The following is an 18,270-nucleotide window of genomic DNA, read 5'->3' as shown; positions in this document are numbered from 1 at the left end:
ACAGGCACACCCTCAAGCACTGCACGGAGACACCCCCCCACCCCACATTGCTGCACCGTGTGCCTCCATTCACCCTCAGGTCCCCACGCTGTGCCACACTGCCACACACCCCAGGAGAAGGAACCCAAAGAATTTGGCTGCTGTTGCAGCAAGAGAAATGTGGGAAGCAGCACTGGGCAAGAGCCATGGGGCTGCAGCTTAACCCCTTGTAGGCCACCACTTGGACAGACAGCCCTGGACTAAACAAAGCCTGCAGAGCTGAGGAAGGCTAAAAAGCCAAATCACAATTTGGGGGTTTTGAGCTTATCTGTAATTTTCAGTGGTCTAGGTTTATAACTGTATTTGTACCTTATGTTCTGGGACATAAATAATCAGCAAGGGTCAGAAAGGATTTGGTATTTTCTTTATCTATCTAACTCCCATAAAGGAATAGTTGGTTTGCAGAGCTTGGAAGATCCAAGATTATTATTGTTAATATAGTGCTTTCATATATTCCTCTTTTTTTTTCCTCACCAGATCAAATTTTTGGCTCATCGTTGGAGTTAGTGTGTGCACATGAGAATTCCACAGTCCCCCGATTTGTAAGACTTTGTATAGGAGCTGTTGAAAAAAGAGGTGAGCAACTTAATATTTAACACTGTTTTTCATTCCTGTATTTACAATTTTACAGCTCCACTTGATTTGCCAGAGAATGTATGCAGTTCAATTTATATTATAGTGTAGTACCTAGCTATATCAGCATCTATTATTTTCTTTTTATTGCTTTTTTACAATGAAGATATTAATAAAACTCAGCAATGCTCATTTTTCTCTACATTTTGCCTGTTTGACATGCTGTTGATTTAATCTCAAACATTCTGTGAGCAAGCCAATGCTAAAGCATTAATAAAATGTCAGTAATTACAATGCTACAACCCTCACAACATTCATGTTTTGAATCCTTCGTGGATGTTATGCCAGTAAATGTTTTGGTAAGTCCTCCAGCATTACCCAACCAAAACAAATGCCATAAAACTTTTAAGCATTTCTGCCTGTGGTTGCCTGGTTTCGCTGGTATCATGTAAAGCCATACTGTTATACCAAACTTAGAATGAGTTTTAATTTCTATTTTTAGTCCTATTTATTTAGTCACAGGTTTTCACAGCAAAATTAAATGTAATATATTTAACTCTTCTTTCTTCCTCTTTTTTCCCTGTCTTTCCTCATAGTATCTTAAATTTTCTCCTCTCCCTCAAGGTCATTTTCCTGGAAGGTACATACAATAAATATAGAATCTTAAAATATATCATATAAAAATTTGAGGCTTCATCACCATCTGTTACAAGTTTACAACTTGTTCTCGGGATCTGGGGAAACGTATATCTTGCAAAAAGACAGAGAAGTTTTTTAAATAAGCCTGCATGAACCTATTGTCAGTCTTATATACTAGAATCTAAAAAAAGGGAGAGAAAAAGATTTTTACACGGTTAACTGCAAAGGAAAAAGCTGTTTTAGCTCCTTCTATAGTGCTTTCTATAATCTATTGTTGTTACCTGGTTTACTGTGAAAGGTGCAATAAAATTGGCCTCAAGTTTCAGGCTCCTGGAAATTCATGCTTTAATTATGTACCAAGGATAACATTGGGAATACTGTTATTCCCAGAGTGGTAGGCAGGCAGAACATGAGAGAATGACAAAGTGGATATTGTGGGTAGGGGAAGATAGTGGAAAAGGTTTTGGAAGAAAAGAGAACAACCATCTGAGAAGAATAAAGATAAAGGGGTATAAGTGGTTTGTGTGACTGTTACATTAGAAGAAAACAGGAAGAAAAAAGAAAGAAACAATATGAAAGGGAAAAAAACAAAACCTGAAAGGAATTAAAAAAAATCAGTTTGCATTTACACAGATTCACAGAAGTTTAGGGCTGGAAGGGACCTCGTGAGATGATCGAGTCTAGCCCCCCTGCTGTGGGCAGGAAAGACTGCTGGGGTCAAATAACCCCAGCAAGGTGTGCATCCAGTCTCCATTTGAAAATCTCCAGGGTAGGTGCTTGCACCACCCCGGCTCACAAAACATACATTATTAAAACCCCCAAACCTTGTAAAATGTGCTTCCATACTTGGCATAGGCTCATCCAAAAGGGCCCTCATGTTTGTAGGGGTTTGAGGATATTGGGGCTCTTGACAGATGTTACAGTTGAAACAGGAATAACTGATCAGGGGTCCCAGACAGGGGAGTGCAGGGAACCAAGCTTGCTACTTGCCAGTGCAGAGGGAGCCTGGTTTGGTCTCCCCCTGCACCAACAATATGGGACAATGGAATCTGATGTGGGTTTCCCCAGTTACACCTCCTGACATGCATGTGTGTTGTATTAGAAAGCACAATTGTTGGGATCCCACATCAGATCCCATCATGCCTTTACTTTTAACATCTGTCAAGATGAGGCAGGCCAGAGGAGCCTTTACATGGTTTTGTGCTTTCTATAATCCAGGCAGTTTCAGGACCCAGTTCATTCTTCCTTCCTTTCACCCCCTCCCCGCCCCATGTAAGGATTCCCAGGCTGACTTAAATGGCAGACTCACCTAAATTGCCAAAAGACTGCTATATAGGATATTCCAGGGGATAGGATAGTCTCAGTATAGTCCTTCCCTGACAGAGTGCAACAGGCTCTTTCTTACACCTCAGTATACGTTAGGAAAAGAGGAGCATTGGGTTGTGTACACAAGATCCATACTTTTCCTATATTGGAGGGTTTGCCTGGAAGTCCTTGTGGTCCCTTTACAATTCTTTTTTTTATACAAGGCTAGAACAAAGTGGCTACAAAAGTAGCCAGAATTGGGCCCAAAGACAAAATTCTTTGGATCTTAGTGAAAATTGAATAGTACAATAAAAATAAATGCATTTTTACATATGCATTTACATCCCCATTCTGTGTCTTATTACACCTAAGTATTGGTATTGTATACCATTTGTTGCAACAGTATATGTATAAGCATATAAAGTTCCCAAGTAAGATCTCACTTCAGTGCCAACAAAACCAAAAAAAAAAACAACTTAAAAGAAAAATTAAAACCAGTATAAATCATTACTTTGTGCCAGACTCTTGATACTCCAATGTCCATTGTTAATGCTAAATTATAACAGAAAAATCCAAAAAAGTACACAAGATATCTGCATGGATATCAAGTGAATTGATATGGATTAATAGGCAAATGTGTGTCACTGTTTCTGCTGAGCAGTTGATCCTTAAAAATATTGCATTATTGTTGTTTCATTCATGTGCTTCTTTCATACTTCTTGTAATTTTAAGAAAATATATCACTTTAGTTGTCACAGTATGTAAATAAAAACTAATCAGGGTGGTATGAGATAAAATTTCACTTTATCGCTATATTTATGAGTTTGTATTTGATATACAATTTTTCTTTTATCATTTTCTTAGATTAAGATCCTTGCATTTACTCATATTCTATTTACTCAAAGTGTTGTTTTTACTAAGTTCTGGCATAAACTATCTCAGGACAGCAGTAATTTATGTGAAGCTAAGTCCAATGTTTATGCAAGCTTCTGATGACATTTTATACTGGGGTTGGTATTAGGAAGCAGTATGTGGAGGTGCCAAGTCTCCCAGCATGGTTGAGACTCAACAGATCTGAAGCCCTCCTCCTAATGGCCAGATATGCCTCCAGCCAAGATACTCAACTGCAGAGTCATGGGAAATACTTATGTACCAATTATGGGAAAGGCACATTTAATGAAAACTGTATGTTTACTTTCATAGTCTTAGTAAGATGGCCTTAATACTCAGTACAGCTGGCACATTGGCTGTTATGGAAAAGCTTTTTTCTGTAGTTACTTTTTCTGTTTAGAAAATATATCATCTGTATACTGTAACTGTACCAAGAAATGTTACTTACATGCTTCATTTAAGATAAAGCATTATCAAAAAAGCAGATCTTGTGAGTCTAACCCTAGATATTACCTACTTGAATCAAATAGAATCACAATTTGCTGCATTGCTATGTTCTTATTTTACCAAGGTGCTTGATATATTACTTTATGACAAATAAAACATTACTTGCTTTTTAGCTTATCATGGGTATGCATAGGAAAAAGTCAAACCACATAAACAATAAAAAATCCCATCTAGTAAGTTTTCTTATCTCTATTGAATTACGTTCCTCAGACAATCCCCAGTAATATTTTGGTAGATTGAGACAGTAGAATAGGTTATGTGCTTTTGGTCAGATTTTTTATTTCAGTAATACTAGTACATATATAAATATCTCAGAGGAAATCAGTAGAATTATTCTAGAATTATATTTATGTAGTGAAGGTCATACTTTTGCACTTTGACTATAGGGCAGGCTATATGTTTGCCATTTTATTATAGGCAAACAGGACAGTAATCCTTTTTAATACCCTATTCAGTAAACTTCTCAAACCATAATACAGCTGACAAGGGTTTGGTTATCCAAATCCAGTGTCTCTCATTGTCATTTCCAATTGTGGAAATAGAACTGGGATGCAGGACATTCTTCTATGCTGCATTAGATATCTTAGCCATTACAGATTTTTAAAGTATTTTTACAAAAATATTAAGTAAAAACCTTGTGTCCTTTCCTGTGCGTTGTCCATAGACTTCAAGTTTTAAGCATTTCTTTCTTTCATTTGCTCTTTAATCATTTATAAACTTTTTGCCCTAAAAACATAAGGGCACTGGGGCATTTGCTTCCAGAATCAGTTGGGCTAAGCCTCATTTCACCATTTTCTGATTGTGATTTTATGGACTTATACAAGTTCAGTTTTTGGCACTTACATAGCTTTTAGATCCTCTGTCCACCTGTGACAGAATAGAATCACGCAGGTATGCACATGCAGGCCGGGCCAGGAGAAGAGGAGGGGAGTTCTCTGACTCATTACCCCAGTGGTCTATTAATTAGGATACACAACCGGGGCCATGAGGTATGCCCACAACCATGAGACATGAGGGGTCATGTTTACAGCCAGTGAGGGTGTAAACATATATCTCCTGTACACCATGCAATAATCCCCCTTCAAAACTGACTCACTGACTCTGTGAGAGGTGGGAAAAGAGATTTTCCTGGGGCAAAATGAGATTATAACTGTGCAATCTTTCCCAGAAAAAGGTGTGAGTAGGCTTACCGCCCATGGGAAGACTTAGAAAAATCAGTGACTTAGAGAAGTGGCTCCCAACCTTTTCTTGCTGTGACGCTAAATCCAGGTCAACCCCTGCCTCCATCCCTGCCCAACGGTGCCAACAGAGCCCAGGTTGGGCTGGGATCACAGGGGGCAGCAGCAGTAAGAGCTGCACAGACCATACGCTAGAAGAGCCCCACAGGTGGGAAGGGTGGAGTGAGGGGCAGACCCACCACAACCCTGATTTGGGTCGTGCCCCGAGCTTGGGAGCCACTACCTTAGAGGATACAAACAGATGTTGTTTTTGTTGTGAGATCAGCTCTTCCAGGATGTGTCCCAGCACAGCTGATCTCATTTATTGGCAGGTATAGTCATCACCCTCAAGAGTGGTAGGGCATAATCCTGTGGAACAATAACATAGGTTGCCTGGCCCTGTCTTGGGGATGTCCACGAGGTTCCTTTGCTCTGTAACTTGAAATGTGCACCTGTGACTTCTGTTGCAGAGGTGCACACAGATGCCATTGGGTTTCCGTGCTTTGCAGCATTAAATGTGTACCCAGAATCTGCTGCAAGGGAATGCCAGGGCACACATCTACAAGCACTGAGCAGGGAATGCCATGCTTGGATCAAGAAATATGTTTCCTGGAACCACCTTCTCAGGACAGGTAGAGAGCACAACAGCCCTGGGCCATGGGGATTGCACTGTAAGTAAACAAATATCCTGGGGATAAGGCCCAATGAACTGTGACCAGGTATCATTACACAAACATTTTAGGGCATGTGGAGCATGACAAGGGGTAAAGATGGAAGGGGCTTGTAACTTGGCCTTCCATAACAATTTTTATGGTTGCATAAGAGTGAGATCTGTTTTCACCGAGAGACTCATAATGCTTTTCTTTCCAGCTGCGGGCTTGGGGGAAGAATAATATTCTTTTCTGTGGAACTTCCTTTTGTTAACTTGAACAACTGCTTTGGCCAGGACCTGTTTAGGATGGAGCCAGGATTCTTCCTACCTCCTATCCCTTTCCATCTCTTACCTGCCCACTTGTTCACAGCAGGAAGGATCAGGCAGGAAGCTTCAGTTGTAGTCTGAGCAGGGAAGTAAGGGAAGCCTGGAACAATTGAAGCCTCAGAGTATACCATAATTCACAGACTTCACAATCTTGCCAAGGGTGGGACTCTCATTTCAAGTAATTTTATCTCTTTGCCAGATATTATTTCCCAGCATTTATTGAATCATGTATTTATTTGTTATCTGTGACCCCTTTAAAGACTCACTGGGTGCTTATACACAAGACACTTAACTTCATATTAGCATAGTTTGCGGTAGAGTAAGCATGTGCGTCTATATGTGCACATGCTTACTATGCAATAAACCTCCCTAATTCTGAGTAAATTTGCTACCTACAAATGCAAGTAACAAATTTACTCGGGATTAGTAAAGGTGCAGTAGCACTCATGTAGATGCCTGACTGGAAGCAAAATCTGCTCCTGGTCAGCCATCTACTAGTCCCTGCGCAGGCTCCTATGTCTCCCTGCCCCAGAAGCAGGGAACTACAAGCCCCCTGCTTCAAGATCACAATCAGGAAGTTGGGGCTGGGAGATCCTTATCTCTCAGAGCCAATTCCATGACTGTGAGGCTTGAGCTGAGAGACTCTTATCTCCCAGCCTGAGCTCTGTGGTGGCAGGGCTCCTCCCAGCCTGAGCCCTATGACCACAGAGTTCAGGCTGGGAAATAAGGATCTCCCAGCACAAGCCCTGTGACCATGGAGAAGTAAAGATCTCCCAGCACAGCCCTGTGGTCATGGAGCTGGCACTAGAAGTTCACTGCTGGCAAGGGCTGAGTAGCCTGTTCCCTGTCCAGGTTTGAGAGTGTGGTGCTTGGGGAGAACAGGACAGGGAGCTTGTTCCCCACTCAGCTTTGCACTTCTGGAGCTGGGCAAAGAACAAGCCCCCAGTCTGTTCCCCACCTCATCCATGCTCACGAAGCTGAGCAGGGAACAAACTGCCCTGCCTCATCCTGGTGGGCAGGGTGGGGGCTGGGACCTGTCCTAGTTAGGGACAGGTCCCATCCCCATGCCCCAATTGAGTGATTGATGCATGGGACTTGGAAAAAGCTGCAGGGGTGGGGTAGGTCCTAGCCCCCCACCCCAATCTGCTGGTGTGGTATTTAGCAGCAAGCTAATTACTAGCTGCCCCACTGACGGATCAGGGCAGGACAGGGAGTTGGGACCTTCTCCTCCCCTGCAGCTCTTTCCAAGCCCCTTGCCTTGATTGGGGACCCAGGGCCAGGAGCTGCCTGCTGCTGGGGTAGGGTGACATTGTCCCTGCCTTAGCAGCAGGCAGCCCTCCAGTGCTCTCTGCCAGCCCAAGCCAGCCTAGGGGGAGGCTAGAGTTCACCCTGGTGGTGACAGGGGCCCATTTCAGGGCTGAAGGAAACTTGGTGTAAAGAGCAGAAAATCACTAATCCCCACATTTGTTAATGCCTGTCTGAAAGCGCTTACTCTAGAGTAGCCTACATCAGAGTAAATTTAGGCTGGATCAAATGCATGTGTAAATGCACCCGCTGTCTGTTTTTAACAGGTATGAAATAGAAGTCATTAAAAAAAATTAAAACATCGCTTTTAACAAAATACCAGCCCACTATCTTTTCATAGCAACATTTTACCATATGAAAGCAATCTCAGATTAAAGTGTTTTCTGGAGTTTATCATTTCTCTGTGTGTCTCATGGCAAAGTAAATGAGCACACTGAAAAATTTAGTCCTTACTGTAAACAAGTTTTTTGTGCATCTAGTGTATTTTGGATTTTATAAAGAAATGGTATGGATTGTCCAGGGAAATTCAGCTTCATTTAGCTTGGCATACAGCTCCTGAAACATGGTTTAGACAGATCTTTCTTATTATTATTTTGAAATCCAAGTTCCTATGCCCAAATCAGTCTAAATTACCTTAAAATGATACCATCTACTCCCTAATTGATGATTACAGGTATAGGTTTCATTGTAAAGTGGACATTTCAGATGTTCTATTTTCCCTCTTTTTTGGAGCACAGGATGCTGTGACAAGAATGATACACAAAATTACATATTTGACTCAGTGCCTAAAAGCCACCCTGGGATCCATAACCTTCCTTGAAGATTTAAGAAAGACCTTTAGTCCACTTCTGAGAAGGTTCTTAGCTCAGAAAGCTTTATCTCTCAACTTTACTTCTTAGCAGCTGTTATGTTTTTTTGCTGTCGTTTGTTTGACAGGATCCAGTTATAGGTTCCGATGTCTGTTTAAAGAAACAAGGAGGTTGTTGGCTTTAAAATTCCCTTACTGCTTGTGTGTTCAACATTTTCCCAGGCTTTTCTGCATAGTTTGCCAAGCAAAGGGACTGACCTTTTGTAGCAAACACTTTTTCATTTCTAAATGCTCACTTTGATTTTTGTCCCATTTTATGCTCATTCCAAATTGTTTACAACCCACTAAAAATGACTGTGAATTATATGTTTGTGTAATGAATTCCTTTTGTGGTTGAAGTGGAATGTTTACTTTGAACAATTAGTTATCTTTGGGTAGATTATAATGACCTGAAAAAAGAATGACTAAAATTATTATGGTACCTTAACTATTTCCTTTTGTTATCTTCTATGTTAGTCTAGCATGTTATTTACTGAGCTTCATTGCTCTAAGCTGCATTGATCAAATAATGTTAAGCAGGAGTAGTGACAACTTGCCTGTTAGTATGTCTGCTCAGATTTGTTGGGGATTCTACTAGGTCAGGGAAGCTCAACCTTTGGCCCACAGGCCAGATCCGGCCCACGGAGCCTCCCCATGGATCCAGCAATTTGACAGAAGGGAGCGACAGCAGCATTAATTGCTGCGCCTTGCTGCCAACTTTCCAGTGGAAAGTCCTATGGTCCTGATAACCCAACATGCAGCCAGATTCAATGTATGGAATTGGGGTGGCATGTGGCTGGATCCGGCACACAGCTGGGGGCCCTCGTTTGGAGACAGGCTGGAACACAGGGTTGGGTGGCACGCTCCTGAATCCAGTGCTCAGCCAGAGCTGGCACGTGGGGTTGGGCCAACACAGAGGATTGGGCCAAAGTGTGGGGTCACACCCATGGACCAACCCCCACGCTACTCATCTGCCCAGGAGGTTGGTCACCACTATATTGTATTATGGCTAGGGACACAGACAAGATTTTTCAAATGACTAAATATACATAACTTTATATACATACTTCCATTTTGGGGGCTCACTGAGAAAGTTACTTTTCAGAAAGTTCTGAGGAGCTGCCACGTGAAAATCAAGCTTCAGGGCATCAAATGTAACATCCCCCAAAGTGGAGGCACTAGCAGCTTTTTTCCCCTGTTTAAAACAGCATTCTGTTTGGGTGGAGTATCATTACATAAACACAACTGAAAAAATCCTTAATCTTACTATTTGCAGTGATTGAGGAAGAAAACTATTTGGTAAAGACAAAGATATTCCCTCTTATGAGTGAGAAATAATGAAGATGAAAACAGCAGTTGAAACTGTACCTTCCCTCAGTGCTTTGATGTCCCTCTCAAAGCCTGTTGTATTGTTTTCATCCACTTTTAACTGACAGGCCTTCCAAGCAGACAAACCTGCTAAAATCTGCACTTCTTAAAAGAAATTCATATAAAATAGCTGATAGGCCCTTAGCTGCTACCGAAAGGGCAGCTGGGTTTCTGAGGATAAGATGCATAGGGGAGGTTTTAGTAAGCTAAGAGGGAAAGAATTTAGGAGGTGGCAAGCACTAAATATATCCAAAATATTTTTATTCATTTAGTAGGAACTATCTTTTACAGTAGAAGGATATATAATAGGAGACTTTATTCTTTTTTACGGATATATTAAATTAATGAGCCATACCATGTGCACAGTAAATCAACCCATGTGTGCATTAATGGGCAACTAATGAGTCTTGGTCTTGGTTGAAGGCCTACTGTCACTGCATCTAAGATATACCAGGGGTTGGCAAAATGTAGTCCACAGGCCAGATCTGGCCCACCAAGGGATTTTATCCAGCCCATGGAAGGTCTTTTAGCTCTACATGGCCCAGGGATGGGAGGCAGCTTGAGCTGTGGCACATGTGCCTGGTCCTGCCACCCCCAGGCACACAACAGGGCTGAGGCAGTGTGGCAGCTGGCAGTAGTGGCTCCTTCCAGCTGCTGCCTCTAGTGTTGCCACCACTGCTGGACCCAACTCTGCTGCCTGACATCCTGGCAAGCCCACCCCACAGCCACTGCCGGGGAGCACCAGATGGAGCAGGTGGGTGGGGTCTCCATGGAGATCAGCTTGGGACTTATGCTGGCAGGTCCCACTTGGCCAGGTGGGTGGGATAGGGCCTCAGGCAGCTGGGTGGGGAGCACCGTACAAGAGTGGGGCAGGTGGTCAGGATGGGGCTGGAGCCGGGTCCAGGACCTTCGGGTGAGGACGAGACAGGGCTGGGGCCAGGGGCAAAGTTACAAGCCACTGCCCACATGTCCCTGTGAAAGGCACTGGTTCCATAGACAGGGGTGTGCTGGGAGCAGATCGTAGCTCTGGCCCCATGCTATCATCACTCCATGATTCTAGCCCCAGCCCTGGTCCTGGTCCTGGTCCTGGTCCTGGTCCTGGCCCTGGCCCTGGCCCTGCCTGCCCATGCTGCTCCCAGACACAGCTCCCTGTCCACCTGCAGCTCCACCCCATGCACCCACCCGACTGCACCCTACCCCCGGGGGTCCTGAGCTGATTTCCATGGAGACCCAAAGGCCAGGGTCAGAATCACCAGGTGTGACAGTGTGAGGCCTAGCCCCAGGACAAAGCCACTTCGGGAGTTTTGGTGAGCTTTGGTGAGCAGGTAAGGGAAGAGTGCTGACCTGGCACAGCAGAGCAGTGCAGGGAAGAAGGGTGATGCTGACCTAACCTGTAACAGGTCACCAAATTCCCTAAGTGACCCTCCAGCCCAAATAATTGCCCACCCCTGATATAACACGAAGAGCTTACAAAATGCACAACATTTTATGGCTTACTGATATATACTGTATTATGCTATATTAATAAAATTCTACCCAACGACTTACTGACCCATAGTGTATTGGGTTAAGGAATGATTTTTTTAAATCTTTGACTTCTGAGAAAGTTACTGATCCAGCTCCTGAGAAGAGCCAAGGAACACTAAAAGTAATTAAAGAAAAGATACTTGAAGCCATTTTTGTGCTTCTCTTCAACTACATCTGTCCTTGTTTCTTGGCTAGTTCCCAGCATAGTTAGAGCAGCTAAATCTGATAATGTAATGGCAACATTTTGACACCTAGTAACTAGATCTGGATTCTCCAATGCCAGCTAAACCACTGTCTGTATGCAAAATTCCTCTAAGGTACTATCTGGGCCTTGAGCTACAACTGAGGAGCTACTTTGATTTTGTTTCTCTTGCATATCCTCACTGCTGCAAGCTTTTCTTCCCTATACACAGGACATTATCTACACGTAACATACAGTTCATTTTCTGTGAATTCCTTAATTGACTTTTGGTATTTTTTCCTCTATTAACAATTTTCCCCTAACATTTACCCCTTCTCCCAGATGTACAAATGCTTCGTTGCTTACTTTGATATAATTTTACATACCGTTTCCAGTTGCTTTAGAATTCAGTACCCTGAAGGTGCAGAGATCATGTTGCTCCACTAAATGATCTGAGCTCCCAGTTCTGCTAATTTTGTACTGTTCATTCTTTCCCACTTTGGGATAATCTATTATACTTGAATCCAGGCACGCACTAAAAGCTAATACTTCCATGAAGAATGTGCAATTTGTACTGTTTAACTTGTGACAAGATTCCTGAAGTCTTTTATGATTCTATCTTGTTCCAAGGAGATTTCTGCTCCCTACTTTTATAAGCACTGAGTAAAAAAAATGGAAACAAAACAAATGGATAAAAAAAAAATTACATGCTGAAAAATATATCCCACAGTTCAGCAGATAAACCCTTTTTTTCCAGGGAATATTTGTGAACCAAAGAAAAATGTTTCTGAGGGCATTGAACTATGTTTACTTTAAAGTGGCCATCAACCATAAATTTAAATGTACAGTTGAATACAATATAAACCTAACCAAGTTCAGAGAAAATCCATTGCAAGTTTTGATTTAAAATGCTGTTTTTGACTTTTGAGTAGAAATTAAGAGCAGTTGAATTTAGTACAAGTACATTGGCAAGGTTTCCTCAACCAGTTCTGTCTTTAGACTCATGCAATCCCACTATAGCCACCTTTCTTAGAGCAAGAGCCAGTTAATAGTGTTGTGCAAGGTCCAACTTAAAATTGGCTCTGGAGAGTTTTCACTCTGGGGCCTCTGTGTCTGCTAGAAAGCCACATTCAGAGTTAGAATGAAACCAAGAAGTGTCAACAGGAAACATCACGGAAGAGCATAAAAGACAAATTACAGAAAAGAGGGAAACGACAGAATAGAGGGTAGTAAAAAAAAGAAAAATATATTTTAGATTTGAAAATGCATAGAATGTATGCCAGTGAAAAAAATTAAACATGAACACTACTGGAAACAAGACAGGCTTTTGAACAAATTCCATCTTTGTTATAGTTACCTGATACCTGCTTCATCGATTAATATGTTCCAGAAAAATGTATCCCTTGCTATGAAAGAAAAAAAAGGATTTGTGCCATAAGCCTTGTCAGTAACAACAAGCAGACAATGTGTGCAACATAGTAACGTGTGGGATGCCAGGGCCAAATTCATACCTGGTGAAATGTTATTGCTGTCTTTGGAATTGAAACAGGAATAGATTTGGTCCTTTACTCTCCCCCATCCTGCCCCATCCCCCACCCCTCTAAGCATTGTAAAGTGGATCTATTAGCAAGCATTTATAGAAGGTTTATCTTCTGAGTAATTTACCAAAAAGACAGCTTTTTGGTAAATAATGTTGTTGATTAAAAAATAAAATTGGCCATAAAAAGTCTTCTAAAAACTAAAATGATTTAGTTTGAGCACATACAATGTAAATTATTAATGAAATTGATCATATTTACATGTTAGAACCAGGAGTATAAAGAAAATAAAATACATGTAATGACTACTTCTCAAGCTTATCTTATGCCAATGCAAAAAGAAGGTCCTGACATACCACCTAATTAGAATCAGATGCAGGGACTTTGAGAACATCCACATTCCAGCCATAACAGCATAAAAAGAATTACAATTTTGTGTCTTCACAGTCAACAGTCTCCCAACTGTAAGACATGGTCTATCGGTGGCAGTATAATTTATGCCACCATAGTTATGGGCCTGTTTCTATTGCAATTCTCTATATTCTAAACTTACTAGGACAGCCATTAAATACACACTTTGAGCTAACAATTGGCAGCATCATTCTTAGCTTGGAAGGAAATGTTTACAAAATGAAAAAAAAAATCCATGAAGTTGCTTGGCTGGGGGGGAAGAGTTAGTGGTTTCAAGTTCTTTTTGTGTCCCCGTTCCTCAAAATTGGTTTATAATTTTTAAATAAAATGATGTAGACAGTGATTCCAGCAATTACTCTTTAAGTAGACAAATAGTTTTCTTCTATTTTGGGAAAATAAATATTACAGTACCTAGGATAATATTTTAAAAGAAGCGTTACTGCAATTGAAGGTAATTTTTTTAAAGTTTTACTGTGTATATACAGCACTGTTTCCTTTTTGCTGCTTACAGTTTGAGAGAGAAAATAATTTTATTTCTGCAATTATTTGCTAGAGCTGTTTATATTTATATATATTTATGTTTATCTATTATGTTATATCATATTATTTATATTTAATATATGTCACCCAAATGACAGAAACTTCACCCACAGATAACTCTAGAGGCAAAGGGGAAGCCAAATTAGGGACGGGTTAAAATTAGGCCTTTGAGCTGGCTTTCATGTCCTTCTATAAAGGACTTGTATAACTCGGTTTAAATTATGAAATCATTATATTGCTTAGAGCTAATAATCTGGTAAGTAAGAAGGTCACATATTGGTTATGGCAAACTGCCAAATTAGCATGTCTTTTTAAAGACTCCCAAATGATACATATCCTTTAATAGATTTCTTAAACTCAGTGATTCTACAGCAGGGTGCCACAACAAACCTGAGGTACCTTGAGATCCATTCAAGAGTATCATGGTGTGCCATGCAATGTTAGCACTGTTAGGTATACAAACCCAGTGCTTTCAAATAGGAATCCATGGTGTTAAAAATATTCTGTGTTGTGAGCTTTCTGAAGTTTTTGCAACAGAAAATTTGCTCTATTATTTTTTGCAGACAAAAAAACAAACGAAAATTAAGAGCTGGTATTGGGGGGGTGTGAAATGGGCTGTATTCAATTTGGATTCAGATTTGGCCAGAATTAGGGAGAGTGATTCAATTCGTTGATTCAGATCACTGACTCTGATTCAATTTGGCCAGATCTGAAGATTCAATGTTGATTTGAAGAATCAGGGATTCGGCCATAAACACAGCTTTAAATGTTTTTTCTACATACCTCAAGGCACCAGGTGCAGCTTGTGAATGCTGCAATGCTGGAGTAGATGGAGCATCCCACAGAAGCTCAGGGGGGCCCCCTGTGTGCTCGGTGGTGAACTTAGAAGTGGACTGGAAGTACTTCTGGTCCACTTCTGGATCTGCCGGGGAGCACACAGGGCCCCCCACCCCACGCCTCCCCAGCTCAGTGATCAGCCATGGAAGGACCCCAGGTGCTCTCCCAGACTCAGGAGGCACTAGTCACCAAGCCAGGGGAGTGGGGGACGGGGAGCAGAATGCTCCCCCAGAGGACCTGGAAGCAGACCGGAAGGGCTTCTGGTCCACTTGCGGGTCTGCTGCCGAGCACACTGGGGACCTCCCTTCACTTCTGTGGGACGCTCCATGTGCCCCAGTATCTCAGCATTCACAAGCCGCCTGCTACCTAGAGGTATGTAGAAAAAATATTTAAAGCTGTCTATGTCTGAATCGCTGAATCTTTCTGAATCTCTCCAATTGATTTGGAGGGTTCCAGTTCAATTCAGAGAGATTAAAGGGTCTCTTGATTTGATTCAGATTCAGAGATTCAGCCATTGAATCTGGCCAAATCTCTGCCGAATTGAATCAGAGACCGAAACTTCTCACAGCCCTGGCTGACATTTTCTGAGGGGTACTTTGAGTCTAACAAGAGAGAACTTGAGTGTAGAACGATTGAGAAGCAGTGCTTCAGTTTAAGCATTATTCTTACACACTGTTGGTCCAAAAAAAGGTTTTAAAGAATCTGTAATATAATTATATGGTGAAACAAATGCTATTTGATTTTAGGCACAGAACTTCATTGACTTGAGTGGAGCTGTGTGCATATACACAGGAGAAAAGTATGACCTTATTTTTTTTAATAACATATCATAAATGTACTTTTAGACTCTGACCTGATCTATTCAGGGACCCATCTACATGTTACACATTTAATCATGCCTTCAGTGGTCACCTGGCTACAAATTCAATCAATTAATGGCAAGATAGAGTAATAAGCTAAAATTTGTGTAATAACTTTGTAGCTGCTTCCCTACCATTCCATTAATATGACTAGGGGCCCCCATGGCTGGAATCCCATCAATGGATTGGAGCTCCCAGCTGTGGGAGGGTCATTTGCACCCTTGAGCCTGGCAGCTCCTAGCTCACAGGACTCCCAGCCATGATGAGCCTCATGCACCCTTGCAGCCAGGAGGCTGTAGCTGTCGTGATCTCTCAGCCATGGGTAGGCTTCATGCTGCCCTGCAGCTGAGAGATAGCGTTAGTTGCAGTATCCCTGCTGTGGGGACCTCGGTGGTGCCCCTGCAGTTGGGAGCCCAAGTCAACTGATGGGACTCCCAGCTGGAAGCGTGCATGGTGCACCCCTGTGGCTGAGAGTCCTGTCAGCTGGCCCAGGCTCCCAGCCAGGGGATCTTACTTCTTGCATGTGTGGCAAGGCAAGAGGCATGCTTGTGTGGATCACATATTAGATCCCATTGTGATTTTAATGGCATATGTACAGGAACCCTCAGAAAAAGGTAGTTAGCTGTGTTAGTCTGAAGTCAGGCAGAAGGCAGTCTAGAGATGCACCATAGGCACCTGCTACATATTACATACATTATGCAATTAACTGATTAATCATGCAATAAATTTAGACCAGCCAGACTTGCAAAGACCCATCATAAAAGCAAAGTAATTCACACGATTAATTGGTTAATCCCACAAGAAATTTAGACCAGCAATATATGCAAAGTAATTATCACATGGTAAGAATGACTATCCAGCTATAGAAAGAGCCAACCAGCTATAAAGTTAGTGCTTGATGTTAACTGTATAGCTGGTTTCTATCCAGCTGTAATAATCTGAACATGTTGCAGGGCTTTTCTAGCCTAATTCAGAGATGTACCGCATAAACTTTCATAAGCGGTAGCTTACTTCATTAGATGCTGTGAAGGTACTGTAGGAAGCAGAGTTTCGAAGTAGAAAACAGTGCTTAGAAGAAAGGTAGGGAAGTGAGAGGAAAAAGCAGGGGGGACTGCAGAGAGAAGCAACAAGAATAGGAGAGAGAAAAAAGCATTGAAGGACACATTGAGGGACATAGGCATTATAAAAGCTAATCCAGGTAGTAGGAAAAGAATCTGTTTAGATTGTGCTGAATATAATCCCCAATTTCTTGTTCCATAGTTTTGCATTCAAGTTTTTTTTAAGTTTTGACATCTAAGAACAGCTTCTCAGAAGTCCGCACTGGGATGTCTAAGCAGGTTGTGCCACAGATGGGATCTCCTGGTGTCAACCCTCCCTGCAAATTAGCAGTGTAGGGAACACCTGCATGTGTGGTGCTACAGACAGATCTGTGGTGCCACATACCATGCATCCAAGCTCATCTGGACATGCCCATTATGCATTTCCTCCTCATGCCTTGGAAGACTTCTTTCATTGTCTAATAGATTTTACCATTAGAAAATATTTCCTATTTTCATCCTACATTTTCAATTGGCTATTCCATAATTTCATTCCATACATCAGACCCAAAGCAGCAAAGCAGTTAAGCAAATGCTGAACTTTAAAGATCTAAGTCCCACTGAGGTCAATAAAAGTGTGTTCTTAAAGTTAAGCAAATGCTTAAGTGTTCTGTTGAATCAAGGCCTTGTAATGCCCTAAATTTGGATCAAAAATTGAGTATCCATTGTTCCTTTCAGGGTAAAAGGCACACATCTCAGCTATCCAGAACTTAAGCCATATGTAGATCTACTAGTGAAATGAAAATTTTCTCTCACAACCACCAAAAACCAAAAGAGCACAGTGTTGGGATTCACCACTCACAGAGATTACAAAAGGGATGGCTCAACACTATGCTTCTGGGAAAAATTTAGGTCTATATTTTCAAGGCATGCATTTTGATTTGGGTAACTCGCAAGTGACATAGTCCCAGATGGCACACCTTTTTAAACACAGTTGTTGCAAATTGAGAGTAATCATGCGCTACCACTTACTGCACAGTGGTGTTTGAGATATCACAACTTGCCCTTTATTTATCATTAGCAACACCGTATTTACTTACAGACAAGATAAAGTTTTTTCCCTCCAATTGGCACAGGGGGAAAAGCCCCTTGTCTTATAATTGCATACAAGGAAATCTCATTAAATACATTGTCTGTTATTAAATTGCTGTGAAATGCAGAATGTGCTCATCAATGGAAACCAACTATGAAGTTGATTAAATGAAGCCAACACAGAGCAGAACTATAAAACACATGGTCCATATTGGGCAAACATGCTGATGGGAACCTTTTTTTTTTATTACAAAACATTTAAGAGAAACTACATTAGCACAAAACTTGACAACCTTCCCTACAATAATACCTTGTTCTTATTACACCCCTTTCTACCATTAACACATTAACTTCTCACAAACCTTCTCCAGCCCAGGGGACAGCAACTACTTTCACTTAATCTCTTTGTCCTTTTTGGAAGAAACACTGCCATTCTTCTTTCCTCCTTTCCCATCTCACCTGCATATTGATCCACATAGTATTTCAATTCATATATTGCCAACTCAAAACATTCTCTTCTGGTGAAAACCAGTCCCCAGACCATACAAAGTAGTATGTTTCTCAGTCTCTGTGGGCT

The 18,270-nt window shown here is 41.6% G+C and overlaps 1 protein-coding gene across 1 annotated transcript in view; it reads left to right on the top strand.

Annotated features, from left to right (window-relative positions):
- Positions 1 to 18,270, top strand: part of ARHGAP15 (Rho GTPase activating protein 15) — a 507,565-nt gene that overhangs the window by 293,653 nt on the left and 195,642 nt on the right. The window contains exon 10 of the mRNA XM_090041263.1: positions 517 to 615. Within this exon, the coding sequence (XP_089897389.1) occupies positions 517 to 615 (99 nt within the window). The remainder of the gene's footprint in view (positions 1 to 516; positions 616 to 18,270) is intronic.

Source organism: Crocodylus siamensis, chromosome 4, assembly GCF_052110815.1.
Source record: "Crocodylus siamensis isolate JL-2025a chromosome 4, ASM5211081v1, whole genome shotgun sequence".
In the NCBI taxonomy this organism is placed as follows: domain Eukaryota; kingdom Metazoa; phylum Chordata; order Crocodylia; family Crocodylidae; genus Crocodylus; species Crocodylus siamensis.
The sequence above is the reverse complement of the archived record's forward strand: the minus strand, read 5'-3'. Positions and strand labels throughout refer to the sequence as shown.